At 42.3% G+C, this 19,320-nt stretch overlaps 1 protein-coding gene across 1 annotated transcript in view; it reads left to right on the forward strand.

The window, feature by feature from the left end:
* Positions 1–12,958: 12,958 nt before the first annotated feature.
* Positions 12,959–19,320, forward strand: part of cntnap2b (contactin associated protein 2b) — a 36,289-nt gene continuing 29,927 nt past the window's right edge. Inside the window, exons 1-4 of the mRNA XM_053330161.1 lie at positions 12,959–13,309; positions 14,626–14,697; positions 14,801–14,931; positions 15,092–15,186. Of these exons, the coding sequence (XP_053186136.1) occupies positions 12,959–13,309; positions 14,626–14,697; positions 14,801–14,931; positions 15,092–15,186 (649 nt within the window). The remainder of the gene's footprint in view (positions 13,310–14,625; positions 14,698–14,800; positions 14,932–15,091; positions 15,187–19,320) is intronic.

Consider the following 19,320-nt stretch of genomic DNA (forward strand, 5'->3'; position numbering starts at 1 on the left):
CTGCGCAATCATTTCAACAGCTGAATGGTATGAAGATGAACAATAGCACATTGAGGGGCCATCCACACGGAGACGCTTTTTGGTTTAAACGCAGATGTTTTGCATCGTTTTGGCCGACCGTCCAAACGAATACTGTAAACGCATTGCCTGAAAACAAAGCTTTCTGAAACCTGGTCCCAGGGTGAAAAAATTCGCAAACGCAGCCCTTGAGTGTTCGTTTGGATGGTGAAGACGCACGCCTGCTTTTCGATGATGTCATCGCCACACCCCTCGAGTTTAGCCTTCCACTGTGATAACATACAGTCAACAGATACAGCCTCAGCCATGGATGTACATCCAAGGCTTTAATAGGTTGCGCGCGTTCCCCCGGACGGTTTTGGTGGACGATAACGGGCCCTAAACACACAGTCTTTGAACGCACAACGGGCCCTTGAACGCACCGTGTGTTTGAACATACAGCGGGGAAACAGCTGCAATGGAGTAACTATTGTGTTTGTGTTAGCAAACTGAGTGATGCCTGTTAGAGTCTGTGTAACTCCATTAAAATGACACAGTCACACTTAAACAGAAAAGACTGATTGAGGATGTTAGATTTTGCGCCGCCTATAGGCTGGAATATGAAGGAGCGTGTTGAGTCGTGTTCAGATGGATCCGTTTGTACGCAAATATTCTTGAAACGATGCCAGGGAAAACGGAGGGGGAAAAGATAGTTTTGGTACGTGTGGACTTGGCCTGAGACATAGTAGTTGAGATGTACTGTACTGACCTATGATAAATGATGGTTGTAGGCTACTGTTCTGTTGTTTTCAGGAATGGAAATTAATGGAGTGAAAACAGAATATTGATTTGATTTTCATTTGAAAATCAACAAATGAAAAGACATTTTAGTTTCCAATGTTTACCTCTCTTCCTGACAAAAACATTCTTTAAAAAACTCGATCAAGTTATCTTTTCATTTGTGTGGGCGGACAAGGTAGCCAGGATTAATAAAAGTACCCTACAGACAGCAAGGCAAGAAGGTGGACTGGGCCTACCTAACTTGATGCTATATTACTGGGCGGCAAATATACAAAAGATACTCAGCTGGTGGTACGAAAGTGAGTTGGACTGGTGTAAAATAGAGTCCCTCTCCTGCCGCACCTCCTCACTTGTGGCTCTGACATGCTGTCCTTTACCACTTTTAGTTTCAAATTATACATCAAATCCTGTAACCATGTCAACTTTGAAAATATGGACACAGTTTCGCAAACATTTCAAGTTAAACAACCTGGTCCTCCTAGGTCCGTTATGCAATAATCATACTTTTTTGCCTTCTAAACTTGACTCTCTGTTTTTGTTAATGTCGTTGTGTTTTCCTTTTTGTTGGTGTCGTTTGCCCTTCAGGGCCACCGTAGAAAGCCCATAAATTGGCATTGATCAAAACAAAATATCCATTTGACTAAAACATGGATACTGTATCAGAATCAATGTGATTGACAGCGATTAGTTGTACACAATGAGTGTGTGGTGTTGGAGGGTCAGACTGTGAGTGGGTGTTTCCGACCCCTCGTAGGGCCACATTGTGGCTGTTTTGGTTTCTGGAGTGGCTTCGGGCTGTACTTGGCACAGAGGGACCCGCCTGAGATTTAAGCTGTAAAAAAAAGATGTTTTCGGGGTAGTCATTGATTCTTCCTCACTTAAATCAAGATTGCGGACTATCTGTTCTGTGTCCTTTGGGAAACGTGGCTCTGTTTGAGCCTTGGCGCTGGTAACTTTGTGTATACACGTTTATTCCAAGCTTCAAAACCTACACTGCCGCTATTGGAAAAGAGGAGTTGGAGTCCTAGATGCTGTTGAAATTGTATGTATATCCAATGTTGTCAAGTGATAAAAATGGGCAACAACACATCCAGCGCAGGTAGTAGTTTAGAGTCTAAAACCACACAAATTGAGAAGACAGAGAGACTGTCAAACAATAAGAAACACCAGTGAAAATGTGGAACAGACAAATCAACCTGATAATCCACAGACACATGCACATGCACACACTCTTACAGACACAGGCACATGCACACACTCTCCATATGTGCCAGCAGGAGTTGTGGGAAGGCTAAAAGGATGACATTTGGATGACATCTTCCCTCATGAATGACTGAACAGAGAGAGAGTGGGGTGTATGAGGGGTCGTTGTCGTTTGAGAAAGAGAAACTGCAAATGGCTGAGATGAATGTCAATACAAACATGGGTAATGCATCCTGGAACTTTGCTTACATGAGAGAATGCATGCGAGTGTGGATAACTGTGGCTCATCAGAGATATGGAGTGCATGTGAATAAGAGAAGGCCTGAAAGTTGCTCTGCTGAGTTGAAGCTGCCGTAGAGAAAATTGCTGCCCGTGTAGAGATGCATCATATTCCTATGCTGGAAGCGGCTTTGCAGACAAGAGCTATTGAGTTGACCAACATTAAGCAAAGACATGGTGATCATTTGTGTGTGTGTCAAGCTAAAATTCCCTCTCAGCAAGAACTGCTAAGTGCTTTGAAAGATGTTGAATTTTTATGACCAGAGCTACAGGAAAGTAAACATACAATCTCCAACTATCCCAAGCTCTCTAAAACGTACAATATCCAATCCTTTCTGAGACAGCGACACAGATGAACAAGCCAGCTTACAGCAAGCCACAGCCGATACGGATTTCTTCTGTCCTACAGGCCACTGCAACGCAGGAGAGAGAGAGAGAGAAAGAAATGGCTAGGCAGGAAAAAGAGAGGTTAGAGGCCGAAGAAAGGGAAAGAAGAGATAGCAAAGTACAGACTGTTAGGTATACAGAAGGATAGCACTGTAAAATCGGGATCAGAAAGAGAGAAATCACAGAAAGGGAAGAATTGGCTTCAGAAGTCAATGTCAGCCCTCATAGCTGAGGCTGGAAACTCAAATGCATCAGATGACAGCAGTGAAGCTGGTGATTCAGAATTTGACACAGACAGAGAATTAGTTGAGAAACCAAAAAGACTACAGTACTCTTTTCTGATATCTCATAAGAGAGCAATTCAACTTTGCTTTGTAAGCTCCATGCAACAATTCACTGCACCCCTGAAGGGTTATTTTTAACCCTACCTGATGAGAGAGAAACCCAAGCATTTCAGTTTTTGCAATACACTGCTGATTGTATGTATTGTTGGACATTGCCAAATGTTAACATGTCTTCTATGTTCACAGTGCCCAGCATTCAGGAAATTGCCACATCACCAGCATGTGCGTCACTTAATGTCTGCCATGAGGCCTCTCCTGTTTTGTCATTGCACAGCAGCCTTTAACCTTTTGCAGTAGTATAAGGTATTGGCAAATGACTTCCTGAACAAACAAGAGGGGTTGGAGAGTGAGCAATGTTTGTTTGTTGGTCCGCAGGGGTGCGCTATTCAACTGTCTGACACACAACATACACTGTTTGGTGTTAAAGATTCACTTCCAAACATCACTGTAGCTGTAGTACCTGGAAAAGAGGCAAAACATCTTGTGTAGAGGTTTAAAAATAAAGAGCTTGATGTGTTGCAGTGGCTTACTCTGTTAGCATAAGTTGCTTCTCCACAGGTAATGTCTGTAGCTAGCCCAGCTGTGCAGGTAAACAAAGTCCACACTGGAAACGTTTTGTGGTGAAGAAAAAATATAAAAGATCTCCAGCTTTATTCCACAAGGTTACAAAACGAAGTAGCTGGCTAATACACTTGCAGCAACAAAAAATGCTAAAAGACAGGTAAGAAAACCATTTGCTTCTTCAGCTAACAAGCTCTGACTGACTGTCAGCTCTCAGGTCAACAAGCGATCTACACGCCGTTCTTAAAGGGGAAGCGTACCTTTTTTCAACATGCACTGAATCACATTGAGTAATGAATAGTTAAACACCAATATGTTTTTTAACGCTTTTTAACCACTTATTCAAACGTATAAATGAAAATATTAATCATTACATCATATATACTTAATTATGCATCTTTTTTAACCCATTTTAATCATGTTAACTTTACTTATAATGATGAACTGTACTTCTGCCTCTACATACCCGGCCCCTAATTGCTTTCTAGGGAAGAAACAATTACAACTATGCAAAGAAAAGCTTTCTTCCTAATAACACAAAGCAAATAACACTCTCAAGTCAGGTAAGTAAACAGTCCTTCTCATGCTGCTTCTTGAAGTAAGCAGAGCTTTGTTATTGGCCTCTCAAGCTCATTAGTCTTTGTCTTGACTCGAACTTTGCGAACCATTCCATGCTCATCCTCCATAGTCTTGACGATCCTTCCCATCAGCCAGGATCCCCTAGGCGCTGACTCATCGACGATCAAGACTACATCTCCTGGGATGAAGTTCCGTGATGGATGGTTCCATTTCTGTCTTTTCTGGAGTAGAGGGAGATACTCTCTGGTCCAGCGCTTCCAGAAGAGATCACTCATATACTGAATTTGCCTCCATCTTCTGCGCGCGTAATTGTCATCTGTCTGGAAGAGTCCCGGTGGTAAGTTTGGTTGAGTCTTCAGCAGCAGCAAGTGCTGTGGCGTGAGAGCTTCCAGATCATTCATATCATTTGAAGGCGTGGTAATAGGCCTACTGTTCAGAATAGCCTCACATTCACAGAAGAACGTTTGAAGACCTTCTTCATCCAAGCTTTGTTCTCTCAGCGTAGCAACCATGATCTTTCTGATGGAGCGGATGATTCTCTCCCACACCCCTCCGTGGTGTGATCCGGATGGAGGATTGAATATCCATTTGATGTCACGCTGGAGCAAGCTGTTCTCAATTTTTGAAGTATTCCACTCCTTTATAGCTTTCCTGAGCTCGCGGTCAGCTCCGACGAAGTTAGTCCCGTTATCGGATCTCATTTCCTTCACTTGACCCCTCCTTGCAATGAAGCGACGCAGAGCATGGATAAAGGAGTCTGTTTCCAATGATGTCGCCATTTCGATGTGGACCGCACGACTTGCGAGACAGGTAAATATTACCCCGTACCTTTTTACATATGATCTTCCTCTTTTTACATTGAATGGTCCAAACAGATCAACTCCACTTCTGGTAAAAGGTGGTTCGTCCGGTACAACTCTGTTTCTTGGTAAGTCCGCCATCATTTGTGTGCCTGATGCACCATGTTGCCTTCGACAGGTGATACAGCGAGACAGCATTTTCCTGATTGTTGAGGGGGCGTCAATAATCCAGTATCGTTGACGTACATGAGACAAGACGTGATTGCGTCCGCTGTGTCCCAGTCGCTCATGTGCATCCTGGAGAATCAGATCAGTCACATGATGGTCTTTAGGCAGAAGCATTGGGTGCTTGGCTTCTATCGGCATGGATGCTCGACTGAGCCTCCCTCCAACACGAAGGATTCCTTCCTGAAGTTGCGGATTCAGTCTGCAGATTCGACTACTTTTCTTGACGGGCTCCTTTCTCTGAAGAGCAGATATTTCCTCTTGAAATTTCCTTTGCTGACAATGGCGGATGATATCCAGCTCAGCTTGTCGCAAATCGTCCAGGGTCAGGTAAGTCTGTTTGAGACACCTTTTGTATTTTGTCATTTCTTTGTTCACTTGTTCTTGGTCCTTGTATTTTTCGTTAATTTCTTTTCTCTTCTTTGACAGGTTTATCAGGGTTCCTTTAACTCGAATGAGCCACGCCACGGCTTTCTTTAACTGTATCCAGGAAGAGAAGTATTCTGTTAGTTGTTGCATTACATCAGTGCTTTCTTCTACTGTCGTAGCATTAACGAGTATGCCTTTCTTGACCTCAGGATCTGCGACTGTAAGCTCCTCTAATTGAACAGGCTTGTCTGGCCATTCTCTTTCTGGCTTGCTGAGGAAGTCAGGCCCTGAGATCCATGCCTCGTTCTGCACAAAGACACTCACTCTTTGTCCCCTGGAAGCGTAATCGGCTGGATTCAACCGTGTGTTGATGTAGCTCCATTGCTCCACTCTTGATGCTTGTAAGATTGTAGCGACCCTGTTTGCCACAAATGTCTTAAATCTGATGTTCTCGTTTGCTATGTACTTAAGTACGGCAGTGCTGTCTGTCCAGAACTTAGAATCTGACAGCTCCAGCTGCAGTTCTTTCTTCAGCGTGATGTCCACCTTCACAGCTAAGGTTGCCGCCGTCAGCTCCAGCCGCGGAATTGTCGTGGGTTTAAGAGGGGCAACCCTTGCCTTTCCCAAGACAAATGAACAGTGTATTTGGTTGCTGTTGTTCTTCTGAACCAGGTATGTCACAGTACCATAGCCTGTTTCGCTCACGTCACTAAAGTGATGTAGTCGAGCCTCCACTGTTTCTCCAAACTCTGGTGGCTTAAAGCACCGATCCACTCCAACATTGGTGAGTTGCTGAAGCTCTTCCATCCACCTAGACCATTGTTGGGCAAGATGGTCTGGCACAGCGTCATCCCATCCTGTTCGCAGTCTGCACAGTTCCTGCAGGATGTGTTTGGCAGGCAGAATGACGGGAGACAACATCCCCAGTGGGTCATAGACTGAACTCATCATTGACAAGATTCCCCTTCGGGTGAGAGGCCTCTGCTGGATGTTCACGTGGAACTTAAACTGATCCGACCGGATACACCACTGGACCCCTAAAGCCCTCTCGATGACGAGTGATTCCTGGTCAAAGTCGAGATTTTTGACTTCTGTAGCCCGGTTCTCTTGTGGAATACTTGTCAACACATCCCGGTTGTTGGTCATCCATTTCGTTAGTCTGAATCCTCCTGTTAGACAGATGGCCTTCAGGTCTTGGTATAGCTTGACTGCTTCTTGTTCAGATGCAACTGATCTCAAACAGTCGTCAACATAGAAGTTGCATAAAACCGTGTCCACTACTGCCGCATCAAAACTGCTCTTGTTATCTTCGGCGCATCTTCTTAAAGCATAACTCGCGCAGCTTGGTGAGGAGGTGGCGCCGAACAAGTGAACTTCCATCCTGTATTCTTGCAGCTCTCGTGAGACGTCACCGTCCGGCCACCACAGGAACCTGAGAAGGTCAGCGTCTTCAGGTGGTACTTTAACTTGATGGAACATTGATTCCACATCCGCCATTAGTGCGACTGGCTCTTGGCGGAACCTTGTTAAGACGCCGATGAGACTGCTTGTCATGTCAGGCCCTTGCAGTAGTTGTTCGTTGAGTGTGATTCCTTGGTAAGAAGCCCCACAGTCGAATACCACTCGTATTTTCCGCTTTTTGGGGTGGTAAACACCGTGATGCGGGATAAACCACACCTTTCCATCGCTCCGGTTTAGATCTTTGTTTGGTACTTTTACAGCGTAGCCCTTTTTTATCATCTCGTTCATGAAGCTGACGTAATCCTCTTTGAACGTCTGGCTTCTCTGAAGCTTCTTCTTCATGTTGAGCGCTCGTTGCTCTGCCACTGCTCTATTATTGGGCATTTTCACATCTTTGTTCTTCAACGGCAAACCAATTGAGTAGTGGCCGTTGACCAGCTTGGCTGATTCAGAGACTCGTTCCATGAAAAGCTGGTCTTCCTTCGACATTTCCAAATGCTCTACTTGAGCGTTTTCTGGAAAATCACACTTGAATTGCTGAGCCCATAATTCTTCCAGTCGAGCCACTGAGATTCGATTTATCTTAATCCGTGGGCATCCATGTTTTGTCCGACTTTTAATGTTCTCACGCAGCGGCCCGTTTACAGTCCATCCCAGGGCTGTCCGTACTGCATACGGACCATCTTTGATGCTGCGGATTACTTCCTCTGGTTCAAGGGCTTTTGCCACGTCAGTTCCAATCAAAAGACCGACATCTGCATTGATGGAAGGGATTCGTACACCTTGCAGATGTGGCCACTTATCCACGTCTTCTTGAGTAGGAATGTTCTCTTTACTCACGGGGATAGCCTTTTGTGCAAAAACCTCTGTGAGCTCGATGAAGTCATCGCCTTCTAGGCTGCTCACTTCTAGGTCTGGTACAGCTTTGCAGGATACTGCCTTTTGTTCTCCCATCGTGGTGAGTAGGATATTCACATTTTTTCCTTGCAGGTGAAGGTCATTTGCTAGCTTGTTAGTGCAGAAGGAAGCGTTACTTCCTGGATCCAGGAATGCATAACAAGTAAGCGTCTTGTTTCCCTTCTTTGCCTTTACTCTCACAGGAACGATGGCGAGAATACTATCAGTACCCCCGGCCCCAGTCTGGGAGTTTGTGTCCCCTGCATCCACAAATCCACTAACCACCTTCGGAGACTCGTCCTTAGGCTCCTCCTTTGAAGCCTCTTCCTTTGGTGAATCTTTGGGTTTCTGTTTTATGTGTAAGAGTGTAGGATGCGTTGCTGAACATATCTCACAACTCCTTTTGTCTTCACAGGCTTTACTCATGTGTCCTGCTGCTAGACAACTGAAGCAAAGCCCTTTGCCCTTGAGGAACTCCAATTTTTCCTTGTGCAACATTTTTTGAAGTTTCTTGCAGTGTTCCATTGTATGGTCTCCCTGACAGAAGATACATGGTTTATTAAAGGCCTTATCCACATTTGTTCCTTTCTCCTGAGTTTTCTTGTTTCCGTCCCAAACACTTTTCTCGGCTTTCTGTGCTTTTACTTCAGTGGCCAGTGTTGTGATGTTTTTCTTTCCACTTGTCTTTTCAGTCTTATTGTCTGTCTGACGTCTTGTTTGTCCTGGGATTTCACCAAACACAGGGTGTGATGCCATTTCTGCTTGCATGGTGATGAACGTTACTACGTCTTTAAACTTTGTCCGTCTATCCTGCCTTTTCTGAATGTCTATGGCAACGCTCCTGAATCTCTCTCTCAGTCTGTAGGGGAGCTTTGCAATGATAGTGCGCATATTAGCAGCATTTTCCATCTCATCTAGGTACTCAAGGTCAGTCATTGCATTACTGCAGCTTGTGAGAAAGAGGGCGTATGATTCAAGTGCCTTACTGTCTTCTGTTTTAATGATAGGCCAGTTTAAAGCTTTGTCCAGATAGGCCATGGATATCTTGTATTTATCCCCAAAGCGTTCTCTCAGAAGTCTCTTGGCTTCAGGATAGCCCTGGTCTGAGTCCATATGAAAGCAACTGCGCACTAAGTCATTAGGCGGTCCAAGAGTGTGTTGTTCTAAATAGTAGAGACGATCTTTGCTATTTTCAGTCTTACTCTCTACACTGTGTTCAAACGCTCTCATGAAGAGACGATACTCTATAGGATCTCCTTTGAAAACAGGGATGTTCTGTGGTGGCAATGTAGAGAGCTTCTGTTGCCTTAGTAGGTTTTCGGTGATGTCGTTTTGGCGCTGCATGACAGTAACCAGATTATCTGTATTCACAGAATTGTCCGCTGAGTATACAGGAACTTGTATGACGTGGTCACCTGCATTTCTTCTTGTTGTATGGCTATGCTGACCGCCACTGTTAACACTGTTACTGTAGTTGACATCATATTTCACTGAGGCAGATGTTAGAACATCCATCCTACTTCCTTTAGATCTACCAGACACTTCTGAGCCTTCATATTTTTTCAACACGGCCAGTTGAGCATCAGCTGCAGCGAGCCCGGCTTGTAGCTCTAACTCTTCCTTTTCAGCCTTGAGTTGTAGTTCATGCTTTTCTAAAGCCTGTTTTTTCTTCAATGTAGCTGACTTGGCTAACAGAGCAGCTTTTCCTAACTCCACCTTTAAGCGTTCAGAACGAGCTGACGATGTTGCTGATGCAACGCTCACAGACTTGGATTTTTTAGATTTCTTAGATGTGACTGACACACTATCTTCTGGTTTTATATCATCATCAAGCCTTTTAGCTTCTTCTTGCCGTATTTTAGCCGCTTGTGTCCATGAATTCACTTCTCGTGCAAAGTCTGTGTGCTCACTGTTTCTTGGCTCAAACCAATCCCTTTGATCTGTGTTCATATTCTCTTTATATCCTGCCTGGCAAAATAGGTCTTTAACCTGCTCATTTATTTCACTGAAATATTTTATCAGTTCCACATATTCGGCCAACAGTTCTTCTCCAATGTTTTCCGCATTCACGTCATCATCCATTAAATCATGCAGTTTGTTCTTTTTCTCAGTAAGTTGGCTCATTATGCCTCTTCTTAAGGATATTTTCATTTGCAGGTTATTTTCCAATCCTTTAAGCGTTGGTTTAACAACTCTCTTTTCTTTTTCCTCAGTTAATCCTACCGTCTCTTCTGTTTCTGTCCCCGCCATGGTTGCTTTGCAGTAGGTAATTCCAGTAATTATACAGGTTCCATTTGCTAACCAACAGTCACAAAGCAGCAAAGACGAGTTGAGATCCACCAGCTAGCTAGTTAGCACATTAGCTAACTACTCACGAGTCACTTGCAGCCTTGGTAGGATGATTGAGAATTTCCTTTCTGGTCCCTCGTTGAATCTTGAATGAATCGATCCACAAACCTCTCCAAAGGCTCCTTGTCCAATGTCAAGCAGGTTTTCTTACTAATGTAGAGGTTTAAAAATAAAGAGCTTGATGTGTTGCAGTGGCTTACTCTGTTAGCATAAGTTGCTTCTCCACAGGTAGTGTCTGTAGCTAGCCCAGCTGTGCAGGTAAACAAAGTCCACACTGGAAACGTTTTGTGGTGAAGAAAAAATATAAAAGATCTCCAGCTTTATTCCACAAGGTTACAAAACGAAGTAGCTGGCTAATACACTTGCAGCAACAAAAAATGCTAAAAGACAGGTAAGAAAACCATTTGCTTCTTCAGCTAACAAGCTCTGACTGACTGTCAGCTCTCAGGTCAACAAGCGATCTACACGCCGTTCTTAAAGGGGAAGCGTACCTTTTTTCAACATGCACTGAATCACATTGAGTAATGAATAGTTAAACACCAATATGTTTTTTAACGCTTTTTAACCACTTATTCAAACGTATAAATGAAAATATTAATCATTACATCATATATACTTAATTATGCATCTTTTTTAACCCATTTTAATCATGTTAACTTTACTTATAATGATGAACTGTACTTCTGCCTCTACATCTTGGTTAAATGGTGACTCAATGCCAAACACTGAGAGGAGCACATAAAAATCATGTAGGTTTTGTGAATTCGGCTCCACCTCATAAAGTCACACTCATACCAAATGTCACATTGCCAGCTATCAGACAGTACAACTTGCCTCACAGAGCCATTGCTGGAATTGAAACAGTTATTCAATCTCTATTGGATCAAAATGTACTGGTGCAAACTTCCAGTCCATGCAACACACCCATTTTGCCCACCCCAAAACCAAATCTTCCACATGAATGGAGATTTGTGCAAGATTTGCAGACTGTTAATAATAATATATATATAATATATAAAATATATATAATAGTAATTCGAGTTTAGCCTCATTACATTAAGGACATAAAGGCCTGGATGACCTGTAACTTCCTGTTATTAAACTCAGAAAAAACTGACATTGTGCTTGGTCCTAAACACCTTAGAAACTCATTATCTAATGATATAACTACTCTGGATGGCATTACTCTGGCCTCCAGCACCACTGTAAGGAACCTAGGAGTTATATTTGATCAGGATCTGTCCTTTAATTCCCACATAAAACAAATTTTAAGGACTGCCTTCAGCTATCAGGCTCCTCTCCTGTGGAACCATCTTCCAGATTTGGTCCGGGGGGCAGACACCCTCCCTACATTTAAGAGTAGGCTTAAAACTTTCCTTTATGATAAAGCTTATAGTTAGGGCCCCTAGAGCTCTTAGCTTATGCTGCTATAGGCTTAGACTGCTGGGGGACTCCCATGATGCACTGAGCTCCTTTCTCCTCCTCCCTCTCTCTCTCTCTATCCATCCATCTATATCCATGTATCGAGGCAGATGTTCTCCCACTCTGAGTCTGGTTCTGAGGTTTCTTCCTGTTAAAAGGGAGTTTTTTCTTGCCACTATCACCAAGTGCTGCTCATGTGGGAATGTTGGGTCTCTTTAAAGTTAAAACCTGAAGAGTTCGGTTTAGAACCTGCTCTATGTGTAAAGTGCCTTGAGATAACTTTGTTGTGATTTGGCACTATACAAATAAAGATTGATTGATTGATTGATTGATTGATTGATTACCATGCAATTCAACACACTACACAGTCATTGATCTGTGTTCAGCTTTCTTCTCTATATCATTGCATCCAGATAGCCAGTATCTGTTTGCATTCACGTTCAAAGGCAAGCAGTATACATGCCGGCGTTTGCCACAGGATTATGTCGAGAGTCCAACAGTGTATGCAGCAGCTGTAAAAAGAGACCTGGATGACCTCCACCTCCCGGGGGGGTTCAACACTTCTGCAGTACTCAGATGATCTTTTGATAGCCTCTCCACCAGCTGAAACTGCTGGTCAACATGCCTCCCCCCAGAACTAAGAAGGGCATGCTTTCATTCTTCGGGATGGTGAACTATAGCAGACACTGGATTTTTGAGTATGGACTCTGTACAGCGAGCTGCCACGCTGCAGTCATCTCCCCCTGTGGTTCAATGGACTGATGAAATGCACACAGTAGAGAGAGAAGGCATTGCTACAGGCATTGTAGTACAAAAACATGGGTCTCACTACCGTCCTGTGGCGTACTATTTGTCTCGCTGACCCCTGTAGTCCTTGGTATGCCAGGTTGTCTGAGAGCAGTGGCCGCTGTTGCTATTCTGCTTGATAAGTCTGCTCCCATTGTACTGGCTCATGACTGTGTCGTACACATTTTAAACATATCAGCGACTCAACACAGCAGCTCAACGTTACAAGGCAACCATCTTTTCCAGCCCACACATAACTTTAAAGCACTCACCCCCCCTAAATCCAGTCAATCTCCTTCCACTGATTGACACAACTGAATATGAGCATGATTGCATTGCTACTATTGATATGTGTACATCACCAAGGCCAGACCTATTGCAGACACCAATACCTAACTCTGAAATTATTCTTTACACTGATGGTTCAGCTAGCAGACCATCTGACAATGTTCACCTAGCGGGCTATGCAGTAGTAAATGATTGGGAGGTTTTAGAAGCATGAGCTCTGCCTCTGGCACTTCAGCGCAGGCAGCAGAACTATATGCCCTCACCAGGGCCTGTATTGTCGCTTCTGGTAAAACTGCCACCATCTACACTGATTCACGATATGCTTTTGATGTAGCTCATGATTTTGGTCAGTTATGGAAAATGAGAGGGTTTGTGTCATCATCTGGCAGGCCATTACAACATCATGAGTTGGTAAATGACCTGCTAGACGCCATTATGCGCCCATTCCAGCTTGCAATTGTGAAATGTGCTGCTCACACTCAGGAAAATGATCCAATTTCATGGGGAAATGCAATGGCCGATTTCGCAGCCAAACAAGCAGCAACTTCCTCTTCCTCCATGGTACATCAGTACACTTCCACACAGTCTGTCCATCCATTTTCGCTACCCTTAGTTAATGATGTTGTGATGCTGCAAAATCACGCTGATGATAGGGAGCTCTCCTACATGTACTAGCACGTGTCGCACACGGACCAGCGCATGTCGGAAGAGGGGTGATAAATGATGTTATTCGCTCACAATGGTTTGCACCAGGTATCACACAGGTCTCACAAACACTTGTTGAAATTTCCTTGATATGCCAACAGACCAGAAAACAGAACAGCACTGTGCAACATGACCATTGGAAACCCCCATCAGGTCCATTTGTAAATATGCAAATATATTTTGCGCATATGCCCAGTTGTCAAGGCTACATGTATTTCTTAGTCATAAATTATCGATATCCAAAGTGGGTTGAATGCTTCCCAACCAGGAAAGAAGATGCCAGAACTGTTGTAAAGTGTCTTCTGAGGGAGGTAATTCCAAGTTTCGGGGTGCCGCAGGGAATAGATAGTGATAGAGGTCCAGCTTTTGTATCACAAGGTGATTATGTTGCTAAAATGGAGCCAGAAACTACTGGAGGTCCAGCACCTTCAGCTCTGTCTTGTGCAAAACGAACTGTGAACTCTGTTGTTTTTGAGTGTCCCACTGACATATGTGTACAAAATGATTGCTATGTTGCAAGACCTGACATCTTTATGAAGAGATAGTGGACGTGGGCCACCTATGATAAGAGGTTGGTGGAGATGGAGTTAATTAAGCCAGGAAGGATGAAGGTAAAATTCACATCTGACTTTCCTCAACTTATACCTCTAGAGTTATGGTGTTTCACTGAACAACAACTGGTTTCCTCCCCTGATTGTAAACTATTGGATGTTAGCTATCCAGAGGGAAAAAAGGGACAACCTAAATCTTGTAATGCTAATGCATGGTATGAAGATGTAGCCACTTCTACCTATGTTTTTTTTTTTCACGTCAGCCAAAAACCAAGCTGATCCTAAAACAGAACAGATTGTGCAAGACTTGACTAAAGGCACGGCTTAACAGCCTGTTGAGCCAAAAGTAAATTCAGCTATTAGTCTTATGATTGATTATGCAATACGTGATCATAATTTCAGTAACTGCTGGCTGTGTATGTTATTAAAAATGCTTTTAAATTATTGACTCATTGATACTGATTTTGAATTCATGTCTTATACCTGCTGCTGGTTGCTATGTCATTTATTCTTTTATTTATTTTAAACTAAGATAAAGCCTCCGTGGGAGATGAACTCCTTGTATTCTATTTTAAATCATGTACTGAACATGTGACACACCTTTGCCTTGTGTTCCCTCAGGGAACTCTGCAGGACCCTCCTGCCCAGCCCCCCTTCCCTCCTCATTCATTGGATCCATGTGTTGTTGTGCGGGTCGGACCGTACCAAATGCGGCAGGGACTAGGGGTGTATTGATTAGCCCTGCAATTCAGCAGTTGGACAGCTACTGTCTGTCTGTCTGACCATGCACCTACAGCTCGACGTCCCATCACTCAACCGCGCTCTGTTCGCAGGCTCTGTTCGGACTTTGTCGGTGAAACCCCGCTGGAGAGCCACTGTGCAGGTTGATAAAAGAGGAGAGGGGAGAGAAGATAATACGCACAGGGCGTAGCGGGCGGACAGCCATTACTTTTTTGCTTTCACTGTTAATAAAGAAAGCAGCTTCTCGGCTGCGAATCACCCAAACAACAGATAACCAAGCGGTGGGAAAACAGCAGAAGGAGCCGTCAGTAGCCGCTCTATTGTCTCTGTGATTGTGACTGTGTAGATTCTCAGCGAAGATGTCTGATCTGACCGTGTTGTTGTTACTGCCTGTCCTGTGTAACATCATCAGGAACTGCGGCGCTGCATCCTCAGTATCCTGTAAGTAGGCTAACACGCACACACACGCAAGCACACACACATACACAGATTAGCAACCATGGCTAATTTGGTTGCTTGGTCTTGCTGGGGCCAATGCAGCTAGTGGTGTCTACTCCAGGACTCAACATGAGGCCACACCACCAGCATAAACAGCAGTGCTGGGATCATCATTCATAACGTTATTTCAGTAACCATGAATCTCGTTGTATTAAAGACACTAATAATCACAGCATCTGTGTTGATGAAGAGCAAAACATCAACCTGAAAGCATCAACATCATTTCAAAACAGGAAGGGAATCAGTCATTGAATTTTTGTGTTTATGAAGCCTTCAGTTTGGAGTTAAAACAGTTTTAGTCCATATGACTAATTTCAATATGTGCTGCCAGGATATGACTAGCATATCACTAACAGTTGCACCAATTTAAAGAATAATCTGAAAATTACATTTACAAATGTCCCACTTATGTATGTAAAAAGATCACACTTCACACTTACCTTGCTGGGTAACATATTTAACCCCCCAATATTAGCAGTTTTAATCACACATTTAATGAATGCTTTGTAACATATAATAATTCAACTGTAGGCAGACAATATTTGATGTGGTTATTATTGTAGGCTATTTGTTGGTTTTTAAAAGGTTGAGGTCATGGTACACTTTAGATCATACAATGCGCTGAAAAGTTACAGAACAGCTGCTAAATGTACCACGAAGTGAGATTGTTTTCTCAACAGTACAGTACATAGTTGTAATAATATAAACGGATATATGATTAAAAAGGAACAAATCCTTACAGTGTGTTATAAAGTGTGTATTCATTGTGAGTTGAGTTCAGGTACATTTTAAAACTATTGGTATTAGGCTAACTGTTTATACATCAGTTGTGGGTGCTGAGTATCATCACACACTAACCTGTCCTTATCTCTGTATACAACCAGCCAGTGTTTTATCAATCATGTTTTCATTGTTTACATACTGCTCCCAAATGCTACAGTAAATTGGATGTGCAACAAAATTATTTTAGAGGTGCACTCCACCAATCTTACACATGACTGAGATTCACAGTAAATCTTTCAGTTGTTAACATGTGTAGCATAGTGTGGGTATGATAAGTATCAGTCTGATAATCTGTTAAACAAATTGTCATATACATCATTGGTCCATGCATTCCAGAACAACACTGTCTTCTCATGTGAAGACTGGAATCAACAGGCCAGCATTATTTTTCTGGTCCATCAAAAAACTGTTACAAATCACTGTGAACTAAGCACAGATAAATTAAGGTAAAGGTATAAATATATATTTTTATGTTAATAAACTATATTTTTATGTTAATCTCTGACTTCTTTGGGCTTCATATTATATTATATTATATTATATTATATTATATTATATTATATTATATTATATTATATTATATTATATTATCACTATTGATAACTTAATGTGGAAATTAAATTAAATCAAATATAATATGTTTTGCCATATTGCCCAGCCCGGATGTTTAACTGTGTAATCTTTTTAGTTTAGTTTCTGTGTGTACTGAATTATTATTCTCTGTCAAATAAATGTGTTTTGTATTCTGTTGTATAATCATGACATTAGATGTTTGCTATTCTTACTGTATGTTTCAGTTTTTTGTATTTGAGAAGCATTGACATAACCCAGTAGCTCCTGCTTCCAGAGTTAAAGCTGTGTAATTTCTATCCTTACCTCTCATGGTCCCAGAGGTATTTTAAGTTCAAAGCTCAAATGGTAGATGTAGAGGAACGCAGGCTGCCACAGGGCTGGCACTACACTCTTAGCACAGAGCATTCTGGAAGGGCCTTCCTGATAAACTCATTTTAATTCACAACTGTAAAATAGCTGATATATCATATGATGTCCTATCCATAAACACAAATTGTCACTCATTGAGCCAAGCAAGCCTATGTCTTAAGAAAACATGTTGCTTGTCATGTTGAACAGTTTCAGCACTGAGAACAGCTCCTAGTTGACCAATGACTGAGCTACAGTTCAGCAGCACTGACAGACAGTGACAGGTCAGGTGGTCTGTCTCAGTGCCACATCTTTCTTTTATGGGAATAACATAAACATTAAATAGACACAGTGGTCAACAACACTATACAAGATCTATTCACTCAAACATAAAGTAGACTGTAGACTGTCACTCACCAGTTATTACTCCTGCTCAGCCTGCTGTAATTTAGTGTAGATGATCTGTGTATTTCACCATCCTCCACAGAACAAAATCATCCAAGCAAGTGAACAAACTTTGTACATATCTCAGTCCCTTTTTAAAACAAACACAAACAGCCTTGAATGACAGAAGTTTCATTCACCACAAACATAAGACAACATGAATATCTTTTCAGCAAGTTTTAAGCAAAGTTAGTCATAAACTGTAAATCACTTCTTCAGCAGTCCTCACTTCCCACAGAGTTAATGAGTGAACATACCAACAGAACCACTCTACTATCGCAACCCACATTCTGGCTGAGGGGCAATTACACCAGTAGTGATAATCAATCTATCATTGAGAATGAATAGAAAATGTTAAGAGAGGTACTTTTCCTGCTGCACTGCCCAGTTGAGTTGCTGGCTACTTCATCATCTGAGCCTCCTACTGAGCATGGGGCCAGAGGTAGTCCTCTGCTCCTGCTCACTCTCATCCTATTCCTCTATTTTAGAACAGCACAACTTTCAACATAAGGCTGTCTCTTAAACCCATTACACCACAGAAAACCTTCCACAGACCATACTGAAATGTTGTTTCCCTTCATCTGTTTGCATATAGAGCACAATTTCACAGATATCTATTAAGAAAGTGTTCTTCTCCTTCTGGACTTTCTCAGTCCTTTACTGTGGGTGCTTCAAACAACCATTTTTGAAATGTACACTGTTTCTCGTAGATTAAAAAACATTTTCACCCAATCACCCTGTGTTTATTACAATAGACACAAAATTGGCCTGGAGGACTGGATTGTGTTGTGGCAGATGGGCCTGAGGAAGTGTCTCACTTTACACTACGATCAGAGTGGCATCAGAGTGAACATTGATAGATACTGAAACTTTGACCCTGGCTTGCTGCTAAATCCTCATTCACACAGGATCCACTAAACACATCCTCAATACTTAAACTAAACATTATCAGGACGTTGAGCAATAGTGTGCATACAACAAATGAAAGAATGGACTGGAATGGAGTGCTGACTCTTTATACAACAGCTCACTCAGTCTGTCAGGCACAGTGGGATTCCATTTCATGTTTGTGTACAATAGTGAAATGTGATCATGTTGAAGTGTGAGGCACCATTCAGTATGCATATCCAAAGATATCATTTTATACGTTTACATAAAAAAAAGTAGAGGCAGCCACTGAAGGGAATGAAGGGAATACTTATCATTCACACCAGGGCTTCAACAAACCATTTTTCATTTTCTCAATTAATTGATCCATTATTTTGCCAATAAGAACAGGAAAATTGTGAATTGCCATTTACAATTTTTGGGTGTCCATGCCATGGTGTCATCTTCAAATGTCATGTTTTGTCTGAGCAACCATCTACGATTAAAAGAAAGTTTACTATGATGTACTAGACTCCCACCCTGCATGTGAAACAGTCACACTAGAAGGTTTGCTCCAATATGGAGTACAAATGTTTGGGGTGAGCTTAAATTATGTCACATTATGTCAAGTTGGGGAAAAAAGTACAGAAGCACAGAAGCATAAAACACTTCTCCACTTTTCATCAGTGTGCTCAGTTTGTTGCAAACACTCCATGAAGTTAGATTACTAGATGTGTGCCCCAAATTCATACCAATAATAAACAATATAGTACAATACAACTACAAACTGTGTCATGGTTTTGCAGAAAACTAACAGCACAGGAGGGGCAATATATTTGAAATGATCTAATTATTATTTTTTTCTCAGAAAGACTGGCTATGGGTCAAATGTTGAGGTTGTTTTGCAGGATTATTGTCAAGCAAATCATTTCTTTCTTAAAATGATAAATACATGCCTAGAGCCTTATTTTGTAATGCATATGAGGAGGCAGGCTCATTACCATTTTCTGCACCTGTCACACACACACACACACACACACACACACACACACACACACACAC

The sequence above is a fragment of the Scomber japonicus genome, chromosome 12, assembly GCF_027409825.1.
Source record: "Scomber japonicus isolate fScoJap1 chromosome 12, fScoJap1.pri, whole genome shotgun sequence".
Lineage (NCBI taxonomy): Eukaryota > Metazoa > Chordata > Actinopteri > Scombriformes > Scombridae > Scomber > Scomber japonicus.